The following is a 23,863-nucleotide window of genomic DNA, read 5'->3' on the forward strand; positions in this document are numbered from 1 at the left end:
TATTTAAGTCTCTCGTTTACGAAATTCTTTGCAACTCAAAATGATTCCCAGGGTTTTTCCCCAATATATAGATAAAATACATTAAGGCTAAGTATACATTTCTTGTTAAATAAGTGCATAGGTTGTGATCCTCATGTGCAAAATTTATGGATTCATAAGGTTTAGAAAATACAAATACAAATATAACCACAACAGAGGGAATTTTAAAAAATAGGAAGGGTTTATTAAAGGTTTGGAAATAAGATATTTCTACTATTTTTTTTATCAAGAAAGGGGACACACATTTGATTCTGGGGTGGGCATTTTTTCAATTAAAAAAGAAATAACCTAATTGGGCAATTTATTTTCTAGGAAATAAAATTAGATGGGGAGGGGGATATCATAGTAATATCTACAAAGTGATTTTCACCTTCTTGATTTTTGCATTACTCTATATATGTATTTTTCAGCTAATATAAAGACAAAATTTTAAATTATCCTTTTTTAGTATTTTTCATGTAATTGTACATTTTTTTCAAGGTTAAAAGGTCAAGGACAGGTGTGCGCACTGTTTGCTAGTGAAGCAAGACTGGTCACAGTATTTGCTACGAGTAAATCAAAAGTCGAATTTCTTGGATATGGGGTAACCCATATCTATTCCTGTTTAGTTCGACATGTGCTACCAGAGCATTCGAGAACAACAACATATCAAATATCTTATGTGTAACATTCTTTATAGGAGTTATGAGAATAAATACTGTTCATTATTCCCGCCTTTTCATACGTATTTACCCGATAAATAACCCATATAGATAAGCTGCTACTTAAAAATTACTTAGACGTCGCGCACGGTACTGGTGTTACTGTCATACGTGCATAAGAAAATGCAATATATAAATAATGACAATATAGCTTAATTATATAAAATATAATTTACACGCATTTCATGAGCAATAACGGAGTGATATACACGCAGATGTCGTCATTTTTCGATGTCCCGCGTTACATAAAATACGCATACGCTTTATCCACAAATTAATAAAATGATTGATTTTGTTCTAAATAACGTAAAAAAAAGGTGCATGATTGTGACGCCCTTATCTAAAAACGATAAACCCATTACTTCAAACGTTCAGTTCATAAAATTGATATTAGACTATAAAGCGACCTTGAAATGGTAAAGACAGTGGTGTCCCCGTTTTGTAGATAAACTGAAAATACAAATCATCATGGCCAGTAGCATGCCTAATTCAAGGCGAAGTTGACTATCCCTGTTACAATTATAATTTACATATATCATGGAACACAGTGTATGCCAGTATTATATAATTCTGAGTATATCCATGAAGTAGATTGATTTTATCGGTGTCCCTATTCTACAAACATCGCGCTTTTTAAAGAATTCTACCATTTTATGTCTTATTTCTAAGCATTATTCCAACGTGAATATTTTAATGAATATAACTTACAGAAACTACATAAAATATACTATAAGAATATACAACATTTCATTTACCCCGCGTCCATTTAGGAAAACAAAAAGATATTTAACGTCCAAATAAACGTCCCATGTGATGTTGTTGCGCAATGACGCGACGTCAACGTGCACTGCCTACGTCTAGCTAACCGTAAAATGTTATTATTTTTAAAAAATGTTCTAAATGGTTTTTAAAAACTAATTATATGATTATATTAGATAATCTTAAGCATATTATTCATATGAGAAAATTTTGATTTATATTCGATAATCTTAATATCTATATGCGAACAATTTTATTTATATTTGACAAATCTTGATTTATATTAGATAATCTTGTTATGCGAAAATTGTGATTTATATTCGATAATCGTAACATTTGTATGCGAACATTTTATTTTTATTCGATAAATCTTGATTTATATTCGATAATCGTGTTATTTGATTATATTCGGATACCTTGTCATTGATATTCAATAAATCTCGATTTATATTCAATGAAATGTTTTGATTCGTATTTAATAATGTTGATGTACACGTGCTAGATGTAATGAACAGAGTTCAATTTTCATTGAAGTAAATCGTAGAGTTTGGCGATATTCTATTCGGCCTAAAGTCAATATGCATGAATTTAGTCCTATTGATTGTAGGTGAAATGCATAATTTAAAAATTATTTATGTGAAGTTTGAAAAATGATACACTATTTCTTCAATAAACCATTCACGTAATACTTATGGTATAATACCTGGAGAAGAGAGTGTACTCTCTACTCCTGAGTATGGGTATTATAAGTATTACGTGTATGGTTTAGTAAGGGAATAATTTATTATTTTTTATTCAAGTGCCTATGATACAAATATGTGTCGGCCAGGAAGCACATGCGCCATTGTTTCCTTTCTTTAAAGAGTCCTGTGAGCACAATCACCCCAGATATATAGCGTGTTAGATCTTCTGTACACTCCAACCCTATGAAAAATATACATACATATTAATATATATACATGTATATCACAATGAACTGGATTTCAAAACCTTGTTACTGTACCAGTGACGTGTTGAGCAATCTCACTGTTAGATATATATATTAGGTCCCAGGTGATCTCTGGCGGCTGTGAGTGATTGCCCCTGGAATATGTTGCCCGCATGCGTTGGTACTCCAGGAGAGTAAAAGCCCCCCCCCCCCCCCCCCCCCCCACTCTCTCTCTTCAGGGGGATAATGTAGTAGAATAAATTATGTAAGAATTTTTTTATTATTAAAAATAATGTTTCTGCATTTATGAAAAAAAAAATTCCGACTTCACTTAGATCGGCAATGATACACAACTTGTATCAAATGCTTAAATAAATTCCTGCTGTGAAACATTGAAAAAAGATAAATGGTAATGTAGCATGCAGTCCAAATAGCAAGTTTTGATAGAGTGTCGGAAAATCAGTCGAATTCATAGAGTTGATAACGATAATAAAATGGATGGCATGTATGCCTCCTGTCCCTCCTCTTCAGTGCGCGCAACAATGATCAAAGATAAAATGTAAGGTCTATCGAGAAGGTCAACATACTTTTAAAAATAAAGTAACATTAATTAAGTACATTAATATATTATTTGACAAGTTCTAAAGTACTTTGTTTCAGTGCAAATTTCAAGAGGCCCAAGTTACACTCCTTGTCTTTTGCCACAATCTGTTTCTTGTGAAAGCTTCACCTGGACGAACGAAATTAATTCATGCATTTTTTTTAAATTCCAAAGTCAAGATCCCCTGAACATTGATTTTCTTTTTCATTTTTAAATTATTTTGGCATTTAAACCGTCCTGTGACTTTTCTAACTAAGCGTACAAAAGATAAAACCACCCCTGTTTCGCTTCGGTCCCTAGATACATCTCTATATCGATGTGTTTACACATGAATAAACAGTTTTAATGAAATATTTCGGCTGAAAGATGACGAATCTGATTTACACATGCATTTTAAAAAAATGTTGAAATCAAAGATTTACATTTCAAAGGTGTTGATGATCGCTGGCAAACGACACAGCGTCATTATAACAATCGAAAACAATTAGAGAAGGATGGTGTTAAAAAGTTTTTAATTCTTTTATCGTAATATAAAAGAAATACCGCGAAGTCTACTCCGCGTAGGTGCCTTCACATTTCATTAGTTTCCTCAGATTTGATTCACGTAATAGTATTTAAAACACATTTGCTTTCAATATTGCATACAGGCCCAAAGGAAGAAATTTAGATATATGGGGGTGAGTTAAAACCAAATTGGGAGAGGAATATAATCTAGGATAAACTTTCTAGGAGGTTCTATTTAGTTATGGACGCGAGTGCGGGTTATCTCCTCATTCAGAAACAAAGTCGGTGAACAATACTCAAACACTGGGACCCTTTTCCAGCGAAGGCCTTGGATCTTTCGATACCATCACTCTCTTTCACCATGCAGTTCCTTTTCAAACGAAAACATGGAGAATTTGAAACGACACAAAGTATCTTTCTTTCTCTCCAAAATATATATCAGGAATCTAGATATTTACGAATTCATGAAATATTTACTTTCAACAATCTTGAATCCTCTTTGTTATAAAATACGTGTGTGTCGCTGCTCGCTCTCGCGCCATGCATCACTACCTCCACAAGTAAAGAAATTCTGGCATTTACATTTACCACAATCACAAAACCTCAGTCACAAAAATCATCAAAATTATAATCACAATGGCCCATATTACCTCTTTAAGGTCACCGATCCAGCTACCGAAATGATGTATGTAGGAACTAAACAAGAGGACCACGAGCCTTAACGGTCACGTGTGTGTCAGGTAACAACAATTACATTGACAGGCGTCAATTATCTTTTTAGAATGAAAATGAAATGTATTTGGCTTTTCAGATTTTTCTTCTTCAAAAAGCTTCCGTACCTATAGTCTATGCGTCTGGTATTCCATATTTTGGTAAAAATCACATTTTTCATATCCATATTTAAAGTAGTCTGTCCCAATATATAAATGTAAAGAGGATGGTTCTATTCGATAAAAAAAAAACAACCTAGTAAACTCAACCCAAGAATCTGAACCCCTTATTTTGGGGTAGGGAACTTCAAAAGTTTGGTGGAAAGTTCTATACTCTCCATAACCATGTATTCCTGTGGGGATCCGGGTTAGAATAGGTCCTTAGTACCCCCACCCCACCCACTTTCGTAATGTCCCGTGGGGATCCGGGTTATAATAGGTCCTCAGTACCCCCACCCCCGGAATGTCCCGTGGGGATCCCGGTTAGAATAGGTCCTCAGTACCCCTTGCTTGTCGTAATTGGCGACTAAATGGGACGGTCCTTCGGAGGAGACCGCAAAAACAGAGGTACCCTGTCACAGTAGGTATGGCACGATGAAAATCCCCCCCCCCCCCTACTCAAAGGTCGTAAAGGCCGATCATAGGCCTAAATTTTGTAGTCATTCACAGGCAATAGTGATGCCTCCATATTAGTGAAAAATTCTCAAGAGGAACGTCAAACAATATACAATCAATCAATCAAGCTGGATAGGGAGTTTAAAGAACAATTCATATTCACTGTATGAAGCGTAAAAACCTAACGTAGCACCAGGACCACTCTCTCAGAAGCTTCAGAATTTCCGGTATACAGGAATCTGTTTTGAATTTCCGGTAGAGGAATCTGTGCTCACAACGACTATACACAGTTTGTTTTGAAAAAAAAAAGAAAGATTATATTTTTAAAGATTGCATCATTTATCAAACATTAGATCTGATCGAGATATATAGGGCTCACGACAGGTGTGACCGGTCGACAGGGGATGCTTCCTAGGCACCTGATCCCACCTCTGGTATATCCAGGGGTTCGTGTTTGCCTAACTATCTATTTTGTATAATTGCTTATGGGATTGATCACTGTTCGCTCTTTTCACCTTTCATCCCTTGATCCAGGGATTTCATAACTTTAGAAAATTGTTTCTTCTTCATTACAAGTATGTATTCAGTTTAGCTGTTTGACGTCCAGGGGTGAAGAAGATAATTTTTGATTGATTAAGGTATTCAATGTATAATGGGGGGGGGGGGGGGGGGCATGAACTCGCGACCTCTCGGTTACGAAGCGAACGTTCTACCACTGCGTATCTGGGAGGTTGTGGGTTCGAGTACCATTCTATCCCCTGGATCCCTTTCGTGTATCACCTGGATTTTTCGTGTATATCTAGCACATTATGCAGTTTGTCTGTGGGATGCCCCTGGATCAGGAACATTTGAGAAATGGCCTAATATTTTCAAATTTTGACGTCACCTCAATTTCAAGGGATGCAGTATACACATTATTAGTATCCCTTAACTCAGAATTATTTCGAAAATTGATTTAAAAAATTATAATATACCCGCAGAGCACGTGGCCTGATTGATCCGGGTGACCGAATGATATAATGATACAGGTTTTGTAACTGAACGTTTTCTAAAGCAGCAGTGTATGTAAGGATGACCCAGTAACATTTTTAGCAGTGAATGTAAGGATGACCCAATAGTATTTGAAGCAGTGTATGTAAGGATGACCCAGTAACATTTTTAGCAGTGAATGTAAGGATGACCCAATAGTATTTGAAGCAGTGTATGTAAGGATGACCCAGTAACATTTTTAGCAGTGAATGTAAGGATGACCCAATAGTATTTGAAGCAGTGTATGTAAGGATGACCCAGTAACATTTTTAGCAGTGAATGTAAGGATGACCCAATAGTATTTGAAGCAGTGTATGTAAGGATGACCCAGTAACATTTTTAGCAGTGAATGTAAGGATGGTCCAATAATATGTGTAGCAGTGTATGTAAGGACGACCCAATAATATTTGTGATTGATTCCTAGATTCGTTTTTAATGAAAGCCTCATACATGTACTACTGTGATACCTATTGTATCGTAAAGAAAACATGATAATGGACATATATGATTATAAAACATAAACTAAGAAAAAACCATTCAAACTTACAATTAAATTTTGTTCCTTTTCGGGACATGACCTGTCCCTTCTCATGACAAAGAAGCTAATCTCATGTAAACATTGAAATGAACAAAAACAGCACAGAATTTCTTATCCAAACTACCTAAATCTAGAGTGTACGGTAAGCTACATTATTGATGTTTGGGTAGAAGATAGTATTTCGTAAAGCACGTCCGAACTGTTGAATATACTAACTGCAATGTGATCGTCAATTATCCTGGCCTAATCAGGGATCAAACTAATTAAAGAAGGTAAAAAAAAAATAACCACGACCCTGATCTTAATGAGCCAAACGGAAGAGTATTTATCGCCTAATCCTGTGTTTTTCCAGCATGAATAGAATGATAATGAAATAATATTAATGATATATAGTTTAATTGGAACTCAATCTGAAAATAAGTAGAATATCAAAAATGGGATCAATGTAGAATATAGCTTGATTGATTGAATCTTGCTTAACCTCTCGCTCGCTCGAGAATTTTTCACTCATATGGAGACGTCACCAAGACCGGTGAAGGGCTTCAAATTTAGGCCTATATACTCGGCGCTTCGCTTACGGCCATTGAGCAGTGAGGATTCTTTAGCGTGCCACATCTACTGTGACACGGGTCATCCGTTTTTAATGTGGCATTTACACCTGATGCCGACCGTTTGGTGTTGGAACTGTCACTACCTATTTTAACGACTTAGGTCTGTCGCGGCCAGGATTCGAACCCCGGCCTACCGCACGCGGGGCGAACACCCTAACCTCTCGGCCACAGCGGCGGTCCTTATAGAATACAGAAGGAGCTCATAAAAGAAGGTCTCGATTAGCGTATGTCTCATTCCCATCCTGTTACTTTGATAGCTGCACTTGGAGGAAAGACGCGATCGAAAAATCATTAATTAACCATTTCTGGATTTCGAAATCAAAGACCTCTTTCACCTTCCCTCAGATTCTTCATTCATAGTTTTTTTTAAATTTCTTTAGCATGCCGACCATATCATTACTTATGGAATTAAACGCACAAAAGATTATACACTCTGAACATGTAACACCTCGGTTCCGCTCCGGTCCCTTGAACAGTTCTACTTCCATCGATGTTCACACTTGAATAAACAATTTTAATGAAAATTTTTAGCTGAAAGAGGACGAAGCTGCTTTACATATCCATTAAATGTTGAATTGAAATATCAATATATCAAAGGTGTCGAAGATCGCAGGGTAATGACACTGTCTCTATGGGATTCGAAAACAAGTTTTGTGTTTTAAAAAATTAATCTTTGTTATAATGTGAAAGAAATACCGCGACGCTGACTCCACATAAGTGCCTTCAGACGACATTGGTTTCATTGAATTTGACTTGCGCAATAAAATTTTTACATATATATTTTTGTTTCAATAATGAATTCAGGCCCATGAGAATTACTTTAAATGTATGTGGTAATTACAAAGTGAGGGAGGAATATAATCTAGAATAAAATTTTATGGATATTCTACTTCCTTATGGAAGGGGAGCGTGAGCCCTCTCCTCATTAATTTTTAAGACTTTTTACAATGTCAAAATGAAGCTTTGTATTTAACCTCCAAATGTGTTGAATTTTGCGGTGGGACTTCAGCGATTCTGTTGATGTCTCCGCATATATTTATCTGTCTTAGACCAAATCTTACTAAGAATTAGAGCTGCAAGAAGAATGTAATAAGATGATGACGAGTGTCTTTCCTTTCCGTGTCTTTGTTTTCCATTTGTTGATCCATTGTCTGTATCATTCAGAGACTGATGTCTTGATTGATTATTGCTTAACGCCCCTCTTAAGATAATTTCACTCATATCGAGACGTCACCACTGCCGGTGAAGGGCTGCAAAATTTAGGCCTATGCTCGGCGCGTATGTCCATTGAGCAGGGAGGGATCTATATTGTGCACGGGACCTCGATTTTTGTGGTCTCACCCGAAGGACCGCTTCATTTGGTCGTCTTTTACGACAAGCAAGGGGGTACTGAGGACCTACTCTAATCCGGATCCCCAAGGGACTGATGTCTGGAGAACACATGCAGATGTATAGGAGAAATAATGTGTGAGCTTTGTGATTTGTTTGAATCTCTACACGACCTGATCTGGTTCCTGTACATATCCTCAGTTAGCTTTCAATCATCCCCTCTATAATTGTAATTTCAGGGACACGTTCTCTGTCCCCCTCTCCCTTCCCCTTTCGCTCTCCAGTTAACAATTCATTTTGTAATTCTAGTTTGGTTATCAGCCTGCTTTTAATTTAAATAAAAAACTAGACCATGTACATGACGGTACTATTTATTAATTGATAACGCATTTAAGCATAACAGTACAAAGATAAAGAAAATGTAAATATGGCAACTAAGTAAAAACGAATATCACATGTCTTAAAATTATATCGTTTTGTTATTTCACAAGTATTTGAACATTGCTAGTGATTGTTCAAGTAGGTTGTGACGTGACAACATGTTCTTTCTGAGTAGCCTCTTCGTAAGATGGTGGTTGTGTTGTGATTGCTGTTGGTTTCTCCACGTTGTCAATATTTGGTTCCTGGTCGGAAGAGGCTGGTAACACAGAATCAGTAGTTGGGACCTGATTAGTGGGTGCATCAATGATAGTAACAATGACGCTCGGTCCTTGAGTCTCCATCTGACGTCTCCGCTCCAATTCATACCTTCTCTGATTTCGTCGCCGTCGTCGGCCTTTGATATCACAGCAATCATCATCCGTTACACTAAAACAGAAGCTCCAGCCACAACCTTAAGGAAAAATACAAACAACTGCTTACTTTCCAGTCTTTTGATAACCAAGGCATTGCTTCGCTAGTGATATAGTGGACACTAGATAAAGTATTAGTATGAAAATTCAATTAATACCCAGACTTTATTTCCAGTGTACATTTAATAAGAAAACAAAATATAATTTCCCTGAAATCAGCTAAAGGCCTTTAGTCTGATATTGGGGCATCGGGTTTGTTACACATAGAAATGAGAATGTTTCGTTACTAGAGCATGTGTACATGTGATAACATATATTTACATTAACCCCGGTTTCCTCTGAGCATTCTTACTGACTTAAAATGGAGGTTCACTCTCATAAATTTTCAACATTTTAAATAGGCTAATAACTGCTTACAGATTTATCTGTACTTGACCTAAATAGTACAATTCGTATACTTTACACCCCCCCCCCCCAACAAAACAAACAAAATAACTCACCCTTTGAGTTTCTATGCCCGCAACGGACATCTACGCTATCGTCATCTGAAATCCATAAGGACTTATATAAATAGTGATTCTGGTAAAATATGAATAAAGAAGGGACGTGAACGAATAATTATAAATCATTCACCAATTTATGAACATGTGATAGAGAATAGAAAGAGGTCAATCGATTTCCATTTGATACATGTACATCTGAAGAGTTCATTTAAACATGGTCACTAGTGGCAGTTGCAAAAAAATGTTATTTGATGATGAGCTCCTGTTTACAATTATATACTATAGATGATGGGGAACAAACATTTTTCGATGGAAAAGAAAGTCAACCACTCTCTTCTAAGAAAGCATAGAACACCAAGAAACTTAAATTAGTGATGTTCTCTGAAGACACCAAACACTTCAAAACGTGGATAAGGGAATGTATACAGATTTTAACCAGAAAAGCTCACTTGAGCCAATGGTATTGAAAACATCTTATCATTTTATTTTACCATCAACGGGATCACTCCTGCAACATCTATCATCACCTCCACAGCAACCACATTTAAACCAATTTTCGCATTCACATTTACTGCAATCACAACAGTCGTCACAACAGTCACAATCACAGTCACAACAGTCACAATCACAGTCACAACAGTCAAAGTCACAATCACAGCTCCCACAATCACAATCGCCACAATCACAATCTCCATCACCGCAATCCCCGATATCCCCAAAGTCAGACATGGCTACATGTACCTGGAGAGTAAGAGTGTACGATAAAGCATTGATAATTTATTCAGATTCTCAAAGGGCAAGGTATGAAAAGGGCCCTATGTGATCCATAATTTCACTTAAATCTTAGAATACACATAAGACCGTAAAATCTGTTTATTACAAGACTATACCTTAGTAAAATAAGGCAACACATTTGATGGATTTCATTGGCTAAAGTCACGAAATTGTCTTAGATGTAAGCAATTGCAAGTTTAGGGTTTTAATAGAAAATGATATTTATATAATGTCGCTCACGAATGTACAATGTATGTATCAATTCTGGAAAAGTTTACTTCAGTATATTTATTCTAAATATCGTATTCTACTGTGTCAGTATCTCGTAAAATATAACAGGTTTTCGTTACATATGTACACTAACATACATTAAAGTGCACTATATTCAACGAAGAAAGAATCAATACCCCTACATATATTTACATACTCTCTCTCTCTCTCTCTCTCTCTCTCTCTCTCTCTCTCTCTCTATATATATATATATATATATATATATATATATAGTTTCGAGGAAATCGTCAAATTGAATAAATTACAAAATAACGAATATTATATAGCCAAACGTCGTACGCAGAAATTGCATAAATGAGTGAAATATTACAATCGCATCAAAGGAGTGTTTTAAAAATACAATAGAAAATCTCTAGAGTTATGTATTATTTCAGTCAAAGCCGAAGTAAGGGTACCCTGCGTGATTTGTATAAATTACCCACATTAATATATAATATTAGTAAATACCTCAGTATATGCTTGTTAATAGCAGCAATACTTAAACATCTGTCTTTTAACAATTCTTTTTAGCATATCGTTAAAGGCTAGGGAAAAATACGAGTACGATAGCAAAATTTCAACGCAAACGTAGAAACCCCCTCCCCCCAAACTAAAAACATTCCCGCGATGTACACGTAAGTAGATAAGTGAAGTCTTACTTTTATTATCCTCTCCAACAGATAGCAGCCACTGCACAGAGAGTAGAATATCAGGAATATATAGCTGAACAAATCACGGAACCGAGTCAATCACTACCTGTATATTTCCATTCACAGGGACGTTCCGAAGGTCAGGGACATATTATACCTATATACAGCAGCTTGTGGGAGTTAGCTTTTTTTTTTTATTTTGCCGGTTTGTTCAGATACAGTATTGAATATTGCGAAATTTCCTTTATCTCCTTTTGTTTATTCTGCCGGTTCACGTTCGGGTATTGAATATTGCGAAATTTCCTTTATCTACCTTGCCTACTCATCCAATAAAATAACAAAAATGCCCGTTTCAAATCTTTAAAAAAAACCCATTCCGATTTCTTTTCTGATAAATTAAATTTTGATAGAATTTTGAAATTATTTCATTGGGTTTAAACGGTCTTCGTTTACAGGATGGAGATTAATGTTTTACCATGTAATGATATGGTACTGTACAGTCTATTGTGAACCAGTTTCCCCTCTATTATCGAATGATAACATAAGTATGTTTTCCAAACTAATAGCCCTTATTATGATCAAAGAGGTGTAAACACTAGGACAAATCTTAAAGGAAGTTCAATTATGAAAAAAGAATACTGCAGTTGGCTATTTTGAACACTATTTTTAAATGATAAAAACAATCTATTACTGCTGCTGAAATTTGTCAATTAAAAAAAAAATGTAATAAATCATGTGATGAAAATAAAATATAAAACAGTTGTATCAAAATACTTTTTCATTTTATTTACCTGGATTTTTATATTGCAATGTTTCCTGACTTGTACTCTCGTGGGGATCCGGGTTAGAATAGGTCCTCAGTACCCCTTTGCTTGTCGTAAGAGGCGACTAGATGGGGCGGTCCTTCGGATGAGACCGCAAAAACCGAAGCCCCGCGTCACAGCAGGTGTGGCACGATAAAGATCTCTCCCTGCTCAAAGGCCACAATGGCCGAGTATAGGCCTAGATTTTACAGTCCTTTACCGGCAGTGGTGACGTCTCCATAGGGGTGAAAATTTCCCGAGAGGGACGTTAAACAATATCTAATCAATTAATCAATATAATGATATTGTGTTTCTTGACATGACCTTTTCTTCCATATACACAGAAGTACCATTGTATTTACCTAGGAAGTGCGATAATATTACCACATCTCGTTTGTATGTAATCGACAAATCACATACCGTTGGTGTTCTGAAAGTTACATGAGCAAGTTAATGAAACACCTTAAAAATGCTCTTCCTGGTATGATAACGAAACAAGCAAAGTTAAACACCCCCATTGATGATAGCAATTCTTTGATAATACACCCGTCTCTTAAGCAGGACGCTGTTAGTTAGTGCTTTTATTTGCTTATTTTATCATATGTTTACCTGAGTTTGACATCAGTCGTAATGCCTACAAACTGAATCACTTGTGTTGGAAGTAGATTTTTCTGCTGCCAAGGGTATCCCCATCTCAATAAATATCTCCAGAAATTTCCTAAAATTCTTCAAGGCTACTTTTGTTGACTCGTTGAAAGAAAATCATCAAGTATGCCGTCAGTTCTAGCTTATATAATTATGTAACCCATTCAGTGAGATAGCTAAACTCTTCAAACTTTTTACAGCTAGTTCTACACCCCGCAGGCAGACACTCAGCAAAGTAGTCTTTACCTTCTCAACAAAACTCCAGCAAATTATAATCTTCCGGTGACACAGGTAAGATCTTAAAAGCTGATCGAATATCAGTTCTGTAGCAAAATGTTGCGTTCATATGATATCTCTTTTATATGGATACGCAATTGTTTCATTTATGTCTGATACATCCGAAACCCCAGCATTTGCTGACCCCCCCCCCCTTTCGTATTTGGATAAGACATATGATCAGTCTACATTGATTTGGGAATATCTTTGAAACTAATCCCAACTTAAGAGAAGAAACGGGAAAGTGTTAATTCTACCCACTTGTTATTTCTTTACCAATATTTTTGTAGACTGATAGTCCTACTCCCATTCAGATTCTAAAGAAAAACCTTCCTTAATACCTTTTAACAAATACTGAGACTTTATAGAATTATATCCCTGCAAATAATTTCCTAGTCTATCTCCCTAAAAGGGAATAAGGAGTTTATAAACCTTATTGATTTTAGGTGAATGATTATTTGGAATCTAGGACAGAACTTGCTTTGATATTAGAGTTGAATGAGTTTTTCTTACGAACATATATGTCTACTTGTACAGCATTTTGTCCGTGGATGAGGCTTGGAGCAGACACGGGGATACTTACAGTCATTGGTTGCTTCCAGATAATTATCTGAGAGCTGCCAAATCTAAAACTTATACTTTTGTTTTCCATTTGTTGTTCCACTGTCTGTATCATTCAGAGACTGATGTCTTGATTGATTATTGCTTAACACCCCTCTCGAGAATATTTCACTCATATGGAGACGTCACCACTGCCGGTGAAGGGCTGCAAAATTTAGGCCTATGCTCGGTGCGCATTGAGCAGGGAGGGATCTATATTGTGCCACACCTGCTTTGTCACTGGTTCTCGGTTTTTGTGGTCTCACCCGAAGGACCGCCCCATTTAGTCGTCTTTTACGACAAGCAAGGGGGTACTGAGGACCTATTCTAACCCGGATCCCCAAGGGACTGATGTCTGGAGAGCACATGCAGATGTATAGGAGAAATAATGTGTGAGCTTTGTGATTTGTTTGAATCTCTACACGACCTGATCTGGTTCCTGTACATATCCTCAGTTAGCTTTCATTTATCCCCTCTATAATTGTAATTTCAGGGACACTTTCTCTGTCCCCTCTCCCTTCCTCTTTCGCTCTCCAGTTAACAATTCATTTTGTAATTCTAGTTTGATTATCAGCCTGCTTTTAATTTAAATAAAAAACTAGACCATGTAAATGACGGTACTATTTATTAATTGATAACTCATTTAAGCATAACAGTACAAAGACAAATAAAATGTAAATATGGCAACTAAGTAAAAACGAATATCACATGTCTTAAAATTATATCGTTTTGTTATTTTTTAAGTATTTGAACATTGCTAATGATTGTTCAAGTAGGTTGTGACGTGACAACATGTTCTTTCTGAGTAGCCTCTTCGTAAGATGGTGGTTGTGTTGTGATTGCTGTTGGTTTCTCCACGTTGTCAATATTTGGTTCCTGATCGGAAGAGGCTGGTAACACAGAATCAGTAGTTGGGACCTGATTAGTGGGTGCACCAATGACAGTAACAATGACGCTCGGTCCTTGAGTCTCCATCTGACGTCTCCGCTCCAATTCATACCTTCTCTGATTTCGTCGCCGTCGTCGGCCTTTGATATCACAGCAATCATCATCCGTTACACTAAAACAGAAGCTCCAGCCACAACCTTAAGGAAAAATACAAACAACTGCTTACTTTCCAGTCTTTTGATAACCAAGGCATTGCTTAGCTAGTGATATAGTGAATACTAAATAAAGTATTAGTATGAAAATTCAATTAATACCCACACTTTATTTCCAATGTACATTTAATAAGAAAACAAAATATAATTTCCCTGAAATCAGCTAAAGGCCTTTAGTCTGATATTGGGGCATCGGGTTTGTTACACATAGAAATGAGAATGTTTCGTTACTAGAGCATGTGTACATGTGATAACATATATTTACATTAACCCCGGTTTCCTCTGAGCATTCTTACTGACTTAAAATGGAGGTTCACTCTCATAAACTTTCAACATTTGAAATATACTAATAACTGCTTACAGATTTATCTGTACTTGACCTAAATAGTACAATTCGTATACTTTACCCCCCCCCCCAAAGAAAACAAACAAAATAACTCACCCTTTGAGTTTCTATGCCCGCAACGGACATCTACGCTATCGTCATCTGAAATCCATCAGGACTTATATAAATAGTGATTCTGGTAAAATATGAATACAGAACGAATAATTATAAGTCATTCACCAATTTGTGAACATGTGATAGAGAATAGAAAGAGGTCAATCGATTTCCATTTGATACATGTACAGCTGAAGAGTTCATTTAAACGTGGTCACTAGTGGCAGTTGCAAAAAAATGTTATTTGATGATGAGCTCCTGTTTACAATTATATACTATAGATGACGGGGAACAAGGATTTTTCGATGGAAAAGAAAGTCAACCACTCTCTTCTAAGAAAGCTTAGAACACCAAGAAACTTTAATTAGTGATGTTCTCTGAAGACACCAAACACTTCAAAACGTGGATAAGGGAATGTATACAGATTTTAACCAGAAAAGTTCACTTGAGCCAATGGTATTGAAAGCATCTTATCATTTTATTTTACCATCAACGGGATCACTCCTGCAACATCCATCATCACCTCCACAGCAACCACATTTAAACCAATTTTCGCATTCACATTTACTGCAATCACAGCAGTCGTCACAACAGTCACAATCACAGTCACAACAGTCACAATCACAGTCACAACAGTCAAAGTCACAATCACAGCTCCCACAATCACAATCGCCACAATCACAATCTCCATCACCGCAATCCCCGATATCACTAAAGTCAGACATGGCTACCTGGAGAGTAAGAGTGTACGATAAAGCATTGATAGTTTATTCAGATTCTCAAAGGGCAAGGTATGAAAAGGGCCCTATGTGGTCCATAATTTCATTTAAATCTTAGAATACACATAAGACCGTAAAATCTGTTTATTACAAGACTATACCTTAGTAAAACAACGCAACAAATTTGATGGATTTCAGTGGCTAAAGTCACGAAATTGTCTTAGATGTAAGCAATTGCAAGTTTAGGGTTTTAATAGAAAATGGTATTTATATAATGTCGCTCACGAATGTACAATGTATGTATCAATTCTGGAAAAGTTTACTTCAGTATATTTATTCTAAATATCGTATTCTACTGTGTCAGTATCTCGTAAAATATAACAGGTTTTCGTTACATATGTACACTAACATACATTAAAGTGCACTATATTCAACGAAGAAAGAATCAATACCCCTACATACATTTACATATTCTCTCTCTCTCTCTCTCTCTCTCTCTCTCTCTCTCTCTTTATATAATTTCGAGGAAATCGTTAAATTGAATAAATTACAAAATAACGAATATTATATAGCCAAACGTCGTACGCAGAAATTGCATAAATGAGTGAAATATTACAATCGCATCAAAGGAGTGTTTTAAAAATACAATAGAAAATCTCTAGAGTTATGTATTATTTCAGTCAAAGCCGAAGTAAGGGTACCCCGCGTGATTTGTATAAATTACCCACATTAATATATAATATTAGTAAATACCTCAGTATATGCTTGTTAATAGCAGCAATACTTAAACATCTGTCTTTTAACAATTCTTTTTAGCATATCGTTAAAGGCTAGGGAAAAATACGAGTACGATAGCAAAATTTCAACGCAAACGTACAAAAAAACAAACAAAACAAACTAAAAACATTCCTGCGATGTACACGTAAGTAGATAAGTGAAGTCTTACTTTTATTATCCTCTCCAACAGATAGCAGCCACTGCACAGAGAGTAGAATATCAGGAATATATAGCTGAACAAATCACGGAACCGAGTCAATCACTACCTGTATATTTCCATTCACAGGGACGTTCCGAAGGTCAGGGACATATTATACCTATATACAGCAGCTTGTGGGAGTTAGCTTTTTTTTTTTTATTTTGCCGGTTTGTTCAGATACAGTATTGAATATTGCGAAATTTCCTTTATCTCCTTTTGTTTATTCTGCCGGTTCACGTTCGGGTATTGAATATTGCGAAATTTCCTTTATCTACCTTGCCTACTCATCCAATAAAATAACGGAAATGCCCGTTTCAAATCTTTAAAAAAAAACCCATTCCGATTTCTTTTCTGATAAATTAAATTTTGATAGAATTTTGAAATTATTTCATTGGGTTTAAACGGTCTTCGTTTACAGGATGGAGATTAATGTTTTACCATGTAATGATATGGTACTGTACAGTCTATTGTGAACCAATTTCCCCTCTATCATCGAATGATAACATAAGTATGTTTTCCAAACTAATAGCCCTTATTATGATCAAAGAGGTGTAAACACTAGGACAAATCTTAAAGGAAGTTCAATTATGAAAAAAGAATACTACAGTTGGCTATTTTGAACACTATTTTTAAATGATAAAAACAATTCTATTACTGCTGCTGAAATTTGTCAATTAAAAAAAAATGTAATAAATCATGTGATGAAAATAAAATATAAAACAGTTGTATCAAAAATACTTTTTCATTTAATTTACCTGGATTTTTATATTGCAATGTTTCCTGACTTGTACTCTCGTGGGGATCCGGGTTAGAATAGGTCCTCAGTACCCCTTTGCTTGTCGTAAGAGGCGATTAGATGGGTCGGTCCTTCGAATGAGACCGGAAAAACGATGGTCCCGTGTCACAGCACGTGTGGTACGATAATAAAAGATCCCTCCCTGCTCATTGGTCATGGGCGTCAAGCATAGGACTCAATTTTGCAGCCCTTCACCGGCAATAGGGTCTGTAAGTCTCGTTTGGTTTCACTTTCGGTTTTACTACTTCCGGGTACAACAACATGTGGAATATATAAAGTCGTAACAGAGAATCGGCGCCAATATGTAAGTTGGTGTATTGTTAAGCGATCGGCTGCATACATGAGACTGGAAAAACCCTGCAATGTAGTTTATTTAGGTTCCTAGTCGATGCTACAGTAAGGAAGCGGTGGATATAAAGATGTAGGTACGTAATATTATCACAATTCAACGAATAACCATGTCAAATTAACACACGTGTGTATAAACTGACAGAATATACTGGATGTGTTGTTTAGATATTTCAGAGGGGGTAGGCCTACAAAAGATTTTGACAGACGAACTGATAAAAATAAAATAATAAGAGCAAAAAATTACATGTACTACAATTTCATAAATAGGGGGGGGGGGGTAAGTTTTTCTTCGTTATCGATTTCAACATTTATTAACATCTTTTACTACATAATTCCCTTCTGTCTGAAGAGGGCAAGGAACACTTATTTATTGTATCAATATAGAAAAATAACCTTGCTAGGAAAAGGGGAAAGGGTTGAAAGGACACTCTTGATACTACTTGCCTTTATATAGTCTCCTGCATGATTAAATTTTGTATTGTGTTTCAAGAGAACTGGCATATATCTTTATTGTATAATTATGTAAAAGTGACGCATGGCCTTGAAAAGAATGATTGTAACACTCATATTCTGTGCTTATTTCAGAAACTACAACTTTGTTGTGTATAAGTGAGCCACTTTAAGTCAATAAAAACAGCAACTTATGGTATATTACTTTTTTCATAGACACAAAGTTACGAAACCTGCTGAAGCAGAAGCATCTGCTTCAAACGTACATGTAGGAACCAAAGTTGATACTGCTACCAATATATCTGTACCAGACAACAATGAAGTGCATCTACATGATCACGAGTATACAGCACCAAACCCTCAACATTTAAAAAGTTACAGTGTACGATACAAGTATTCTAGTACATCAAACCAGGAAGTTACAACGGTTGTTAAGTTTAGTGTCAGGTGGTTTTTCTGTATTTTCTTCATTCTCATTTCAGTGTTATCTAAATTTATATGCACACCAAATACTATAATGGTATTGCTTTTGTTCTTACAGCTTCCCTTGAAGACTATGATGTTGTAAACTTGCAGTGAGAAATATACCTGCTTAATTAAAGGAAACCATCCTTGACAATTGGGAACATCATAATTGAAAGACCCTGGAAAGGTATGTTTTAGTGGTTCGTTAAGGAAAAATGAACAATGCACTTTCTATACACTGACTAGTTATCAATTTCACAGGTCAGCGCAGATTTCACAGTATTCAATTACCTAGTAATTTTAGGGGGGTATAAATGTTGCTGTATACACCATTTTCTGTGGATATTTTTCATATATTCTTGAAATTTTGTTTGAAGGGATCATGAACACTGTTGGGAGTGTCCATTCAACTGAAATATAAAAGTCAGAAGAATTGAAGATTGCAATGGATGCAACAGAAGTGACCTAATATGACCAAATTGATATGAATAGCCAGTTTTTCGCTTGCAGTAATGACAAGAGTCGCCACAAAGAAAAGACCTTAATGTGTATTACACCTAATGCAGCTTATTTCCAATCTGTATGCTGGATACAAATCTAATTTGGCAATTGTGAACCATTGTGGCATTTTAGAGAAGTTGCAAGTTGGTGATATATTCCTGGCGGACAAAGGATTTTGTATTTTTGACAAACTTCCAAATGACATGACACTTAATATCCCATTCTTTCTTACAAATAAATCCTACTTCTCAAAAGAGGATGCACAACTTTGCTATAAAATTTCCAGATGCAGAATCCATGTTGGATGGGAAAATGAGAGAATAATTTTTTTTTTAAAAATTCCTTAGCCATATTCTATCATAGTCAAGATATTGATCTGACAAAATGTTTCAGATTTGTGTGGATCATGTGAATTTGCAGGTTCCCCTTTTGAAGGAGATTGCAGATAAATCCTACAAACTTATTAGATTAATTGCATGTATATATATATACCTTAAATCTGCACATACCTGCCACATTGAATTTTTAAAGTTAAAAGTAATGAATACCATATGTGCAATATAACTTTTCTACATATTTATATAAATATAAAGCCTTTTATATTCATATGAATATAAAGCCCTTTGGAACGTCTCCATCAGAATGAAATATTCTCGAGAGGAATGTTAAACAATATACAATCAACCATAAAGCCTTTTGTTCTCATTCTGAAGGGTTTCAAATCTGCATTATTAAAAAAGAAGTAAAATCCATTGTTTTAGTAAATGCATGTAATTGAATGATTTTTGTAAAGCTGGACACTGTGTCTATACATACATGTATTTTGGTTCATCTAAAATAAGAAAAACTCTGTCTATAATGTTTATTCAATAAATATACATGTAATTACATAATTTTGATAGATGCACCACTGATATCATAATAAAGTATATGTACATGTGGTTATGTGTGTGTGTTTTAGACTGCAAAAATACTTCATTATTATAATTAAACTCTATCCCGCTTGAAAGGTTGACATAATACATCTTTGTCGATGTGAATTATTTGAGTGTCACTAGGAATCCACACTAGCAAATCACAGCATTGGGTGTCTTTCAGGTGTTGTTGTCCTTGAATTTGATGCCAATATTCATATTTTGTTTTGAGGTGCAGCGAACCATCCCTTGCATCACTTTCTAAAATGGCAAATGTCATTACATGTATTGATAAAATATACATGATTTACAAGTGCTCTGATTAGTGGTGAAAGTATTATACTGTAATATGCATACTTATTTTGACATAGATGTACTGCAGTATTCAAAATTTGATGCAAGTAAAGTTTATAAAGAACATTAGCAGTTCAATATCACAATGAAGCCTAAGTAGTATTTGTATTTCATTCATAAAATGTTACTTTAAAGTTATAATAAACTTGGATACATCCATAATGATATATATGAATACATATATGTACAGCTTATGTACATGTATTGGGTACACATACACATAATTGTTCAATCTATAATGCTGACTTACCAAGAGGGAAATCCCACCATTTGCACAGGCCTCTTTAATTGTCATTGTTCGAGCTGAAAATGGGCACTTAGCCTCAATTAAGAATTTCTGGGGTTGCTGAAAATGGCCTGTTGCCCTGCGGAATGAGGATGCAGTTAATTCCTTCATTGTTGTTGTGAACTTTGACTGTGTCGACTTTGGATGTTTTATCCAACTACTGGCGTATTTTACATTGAACAGTTTTATTTGCCTTCTTATATCTGAAAAATTCCAATATATCTACATGTAAAAATTTATCTTCACAGTTCGAACCCATTTATTACCTACTTTGGGTATAGATAAGATAAGTTTATTCCAATTTTGGGCCCAGAGGGCAAAACAGCAAGACAGTTTATAAAGAAAGAAATTTCTAAAAAGAAAGAAAGTTTACAACATATAAACTTATAATTATTATAATCATAATAGATATAGATCCAAACATGTATTGACATCATTTTATCTTTAAATTGTGTACCTGCCTTTGAAAATTTGCTGTCATATGAAGATCGACACTTATACTGCCCCATTATGGGCATACTGGCATCAGACATCCACATTAATGATGAATGCACAATGCACAACACCTTTATCCTCAGATTCAAGGCATATCTATAAAATATTTTAAAAATATTAAACAATCTTAACCCATCTGTGATGTAACTGATATAGATAGGCATATTTAATGCGCTTTATTTATTGAATATACAACTGTACACTGCAGGTGCGTAAATGTAGTTTCGTTGTTCACCCCCCCCCTCCCTCCCCCCCAGTACGTTCGTATAAATACAAAGCAAGTTTTATGCATAATCCGTTTTTATTTTCAAGTATTAATATACTTTCAATTGGAATGATTTGAGAATATAAAAACGTATCGTACATCTCTCTAGTTCATAGATTATGCTTTTACCAACCTGCTCTTTCTGCAAGACGTACCCGGCCTCGTCGATGCTTGTACACTGGCGGTTAATACGTAATTCGTCAAGCACGAAGCGAAGAATCCTCGACCACTCCACTAATGCTTCAATTCCCATGTTTATCTCATTAAAACCTCCACATAATCGATTGATAACGCTATATCTATGTATACCACTCTCTACACAGTGCAATCTGAGATGTTGATGTACCCGGAAGTTAATAATCTCGCTAAATCTCGGCAATCACATGACGAGACTTACAGACCCTATGGTGACGTCTCCATATGAGTGAAATATTTTCGAGTGGGACATTCAACAATTTCAATCAATCAATCCTAAGTAGTAGCTGTTGTGTAGTGTCATTCCTATTTACAAGAATAATGGCGATGCGGATTGGGGGAAGATGTCATGGATTCAAATTCTTATTGGATAGTTGTTTACTTAATCCGAGCATATTTAACATTTATATACAGTTTGTTCTCTATATACCCGCGTATCCCGTTGACTGAGCAGTATCTGTAATCACGTGGGGATCCGGTTTAGAATAGGTCCTCAGTACCCCTTTGCTTGTCGTAAGAGACGACTAGATGGGGCGGTCCTTCGGATGAGACCGCAAAAACCGAAGCCCCGCGTCACAGCAGGTGTGGCACGATAAAGATCTCTCCCTGCTCAAAGGCCACAATGGCCGAGTATAGGCCTAAATTTTACAGCCCTTTACCGGCAGTGGTGACGTCTCCATAGGGGTGAAGATTTCCCGAGAGGGACGTTAAACAATATCAAATCAATCAATCAATATAATGATATTGTGTTTCTTGACATGACCTTTTCTTCCATAAACACAGAAGTACCATTGTATTTACCAAGGAAGTGCGATAACATCACCACATCTCGTTTGCATGTAATCGACAAATCACATACCGTTGTTGTTCTGGAAGTAACATGTGCAAGTTAATGAAGCACCTTAAAAATGCTCTTCCTGGTATGATAACAAACAAGCAAAGTTAAACACCCCCATTGATGATAGCAATTCTTTGATAATACACCCGTCTCTTACGCAGGACGTTGTTAGTCGGTGCTTTTATTTGCTTATTTTATCATATGTTTACCTGAGTTTGACATCAGTCGTAATGCCTACAAACTGAATCACTTGTGTTAGAAGTAGATTTTTCTGCTACCAAGGGTATCCCTATCTCAATAAATATCTCCAGAAATTTCCTAAAATTCTAACTTTTGTTGACTCGTTGAAAGAAAATCATCAAGTATGCCGTCAGTTCTAGCTTATATAATTATGTAACCCATTCAGTGAGATAGCTAAACTCTTCAAACTTTTTACAGCTAGTTCTACACCCCGCAGGCAGACACTCAGCAAAGTAGCCTTTACCTTCTCAACAAAACTCCAGCAAATTATAATCTTCCGGTGACACAGGTAAGATCCTAAAAGCTGATCGAATATCAGTTCTGTAGCAAAATGTTGCGTTCACATGATATCTCCTTTATATGGATACGCAATTGTTTCATTTATGTCTGATACATCCGAAACCCCAGCATTTGCTGACCCCCCCCCCTCGTATTTGGATGACATGATCAGTCTACATTGATTTGGGGATTTCTTTGGAACTAATCCCAACTTAAGAGAAGAAACGGGAAAGTGTTAATTCTACCCACTTGTTATTTCTTTACCAATATTTTTGTAGACTGATAGTCCCACTCCCATTCAGATTCTAAAGAAAAACCCTCCTTAATACCTTTTAACAAATACTGAGACTTTATAGAATTATATCCCTGCAAATAATTTCCTAGTCTATCTCCCTAAAAGGGAATAAGGAGTTTATAAACCTTATTGATTTTAGGTGAATGATTATTTGGAATCTAGGACAGAACTTGCTTTGATATTAGAGTTGAATGAGTTGTTCTTATGAACATTTATGTCTACTTGTACA

The 23,863-nt window shown here is 35.8% G+C and overlaps 3 protein-coding genes and 1 long non-coding RNA gene across 8 annotated transcripts; 1 reads left to right on the plus strand and 3 right to left on the minus strand.

Annotated features, from left to right (window-relative positions):
- Positions 1-8,719: 8,719 nt before the first annotated feature.
- On the minus strand, positions 8,720-11,672 carry LOC125654916 (uncharacterized). Its single transcript, XM_048885024.2, has 4 exons — positions 11,362-11,672; positions 10,150-10,399; positions 9,656-9,700; positions 8,720-9,196 (listed from the first exon to the last, which is right to left on the minus strand). Exons 2-4 carry the CDS (start codon positions 10,385-10,387, stop codon positions 8,880-8,882), a joined length of 600 nt encoding a protein of 199 aa, XP_048740981.1. The 5' UTR covers positions 10,388-10,399; positions 11,362-11,672; the 3' UTR covers positions 8,720-8,879.
- Positions 11,673-14,292: 2,620 nt separating this feature from the next.
- LOC130046243 (uncharacterized) lies at positions 14,293-17,050 on the minus strand. Its single transcript, XM_048885023.2, has 4 exons — positions 16,881-17,050; positions 15,703-15,946; positions 15,219-15,263; positions 14,293-14,761 (listed from the first exon to the last, which is right to left on the minus strand). Exons 2-4 carry the CDS (start codon positions 15,938-15,940, stop codon positions 14,445-14,447), a joined length of 600 nt encoding a protein of 199 aa, XP_048740980.1. The 5' UTR covers positions 15,941-15,946; positions 16,881-17,050; the 3' UTR covers positions 14,293-14,444.
- Positions 17,051-17,980: 930 nt separating this feature from the next.
- LOC130047956 (uncharacterized) lies at positions 17,981-20,414 on the plus strand. Of its 4 annotated transcripts, none has more exons than XR_008796773.1 (4): positions 17,981-18,131; positions 18,724-18,954; positions 19,049-19,159; positions 19,350-20,414. It is a non-coding gene; the product is annotated as an uncharacterized LOC130047956 (long non-coding RNA). The 4 variants fall into 4 exon arrangements; XR_008796775.1 differs by having other exon boundaries at positions 18,724-18,942; XR_008796776.1 differs by having other exon boundaries at positions 17,983-18,131; positions 18,724-18,889.
- LOC125656202 (uncharacterized) lies at positions 20,322-22,176 on the minus strand. 2 transcript variants are annotated; one of them, XM_048886797.2, is made up of 4 exons: positions 21,943-22,175; positions 21,485-21,618; positions 20,992-21,230; positions 20,322-20,648 (listed from the first exon to the last, which is right to left on the minus strand). In XM_048886797.2, the coding sequence occupies exons 1-4, from the start codon at positions 22,038-22,040 to the stop codon at positions 20,568-20,570; spliced, it is 552 nt and encodes a 183-aa protein (XP_048742754.2). In that variant the 5' UTR covers positions 22,041-22,175; the 3' UTR covers positions 20,322-20,567. The 2 variants fall into 2 exon arrangements, 1 of the variants encoding a protein (XP_048742754.2); XR_007363057.2 differs by lacking the exon at positions 21,485-21,618 and having other exon boundaries at positions 21,921-22,176.
- Between the last annotated feature and the right edge of the window lie 1,687 nt (positions 22,177-23,863).

The sequence above is a fragment of the Ostrea edulis genome, chromosome 7 (assembly GCF_947568905.1).
Source record: "Ostrea edulis chromosome 7, xbOstEdul1.1, whole genome shotgun sequence".
NCBI lineage: Eukaryota > Metazoa > Mollusca > Bivalvia > Ostreida > Ostreidae > Ostrea > Ostrea edulis.

Coding starts and splice junctions, on each gene's coding strand:
- LOC130046243 (XM_048885023.2), bottom strand. CDS start 15,940: ATGTCTGACTTTAGTGATATCGGGGATTGCGGTGATGGAGATTGTGAT. Junction 15,264..15,702: donor CAGGAGTGATCCCGTTGATG/GTAAAATAAAAT, acceptor GATGGATTTCAG/ATGACGATAGCGTAGATGTC. Junction 14,762..15,218: donor CGGGCATAGAAACTCAAAGG/GTGAGTTATTTT, acceptor TTTTTCCTTAAG/GTTGTGGCTGGAGCTTCTGT.
- LOC125656202 (XM_048886797.2), bottom strand. CDS start 22,040: ATGGGAATTGAAGCATTAGTGGAGTGGTCGAGGATTCTTCGCTTCGTG. Junction 21,619..21,942: donor ACAAGCATCGACGAGGCCGG/GTACGTCTTGCA, acceptor AATATTTTATAG/ATATGCCTTGAATCTGAGGA. Junction 20,649..20,991: donor ATGGTGGGATTTCCCTCTTG/GTAAGTCAGCAT, acceptor TTGCCATTTTAG/AAAGTGATGCAAGGGATGGT.
- LOC125654916 (XM_048885024.2), bottom strand. CDS start 10,387: ATGTCTGACTTTGGGGATATCGGGGATTGCGGTGATGGAGATTGTGAT. Junction 9,701..10,149: donor CAGGAGTGATCCCGTTGATG/GTAAAATAAAAT, acceptor TATGGATTTCAG/ATGACGATAGCGTAGATGTC. Junction 9,197..9,655: donor CGGGCATAGAAACTCAAAGG/GTGAGTTATTTT, acceptor TTTTTCCTTAAG/GTTGTGGCTGGAGCTTCTGT.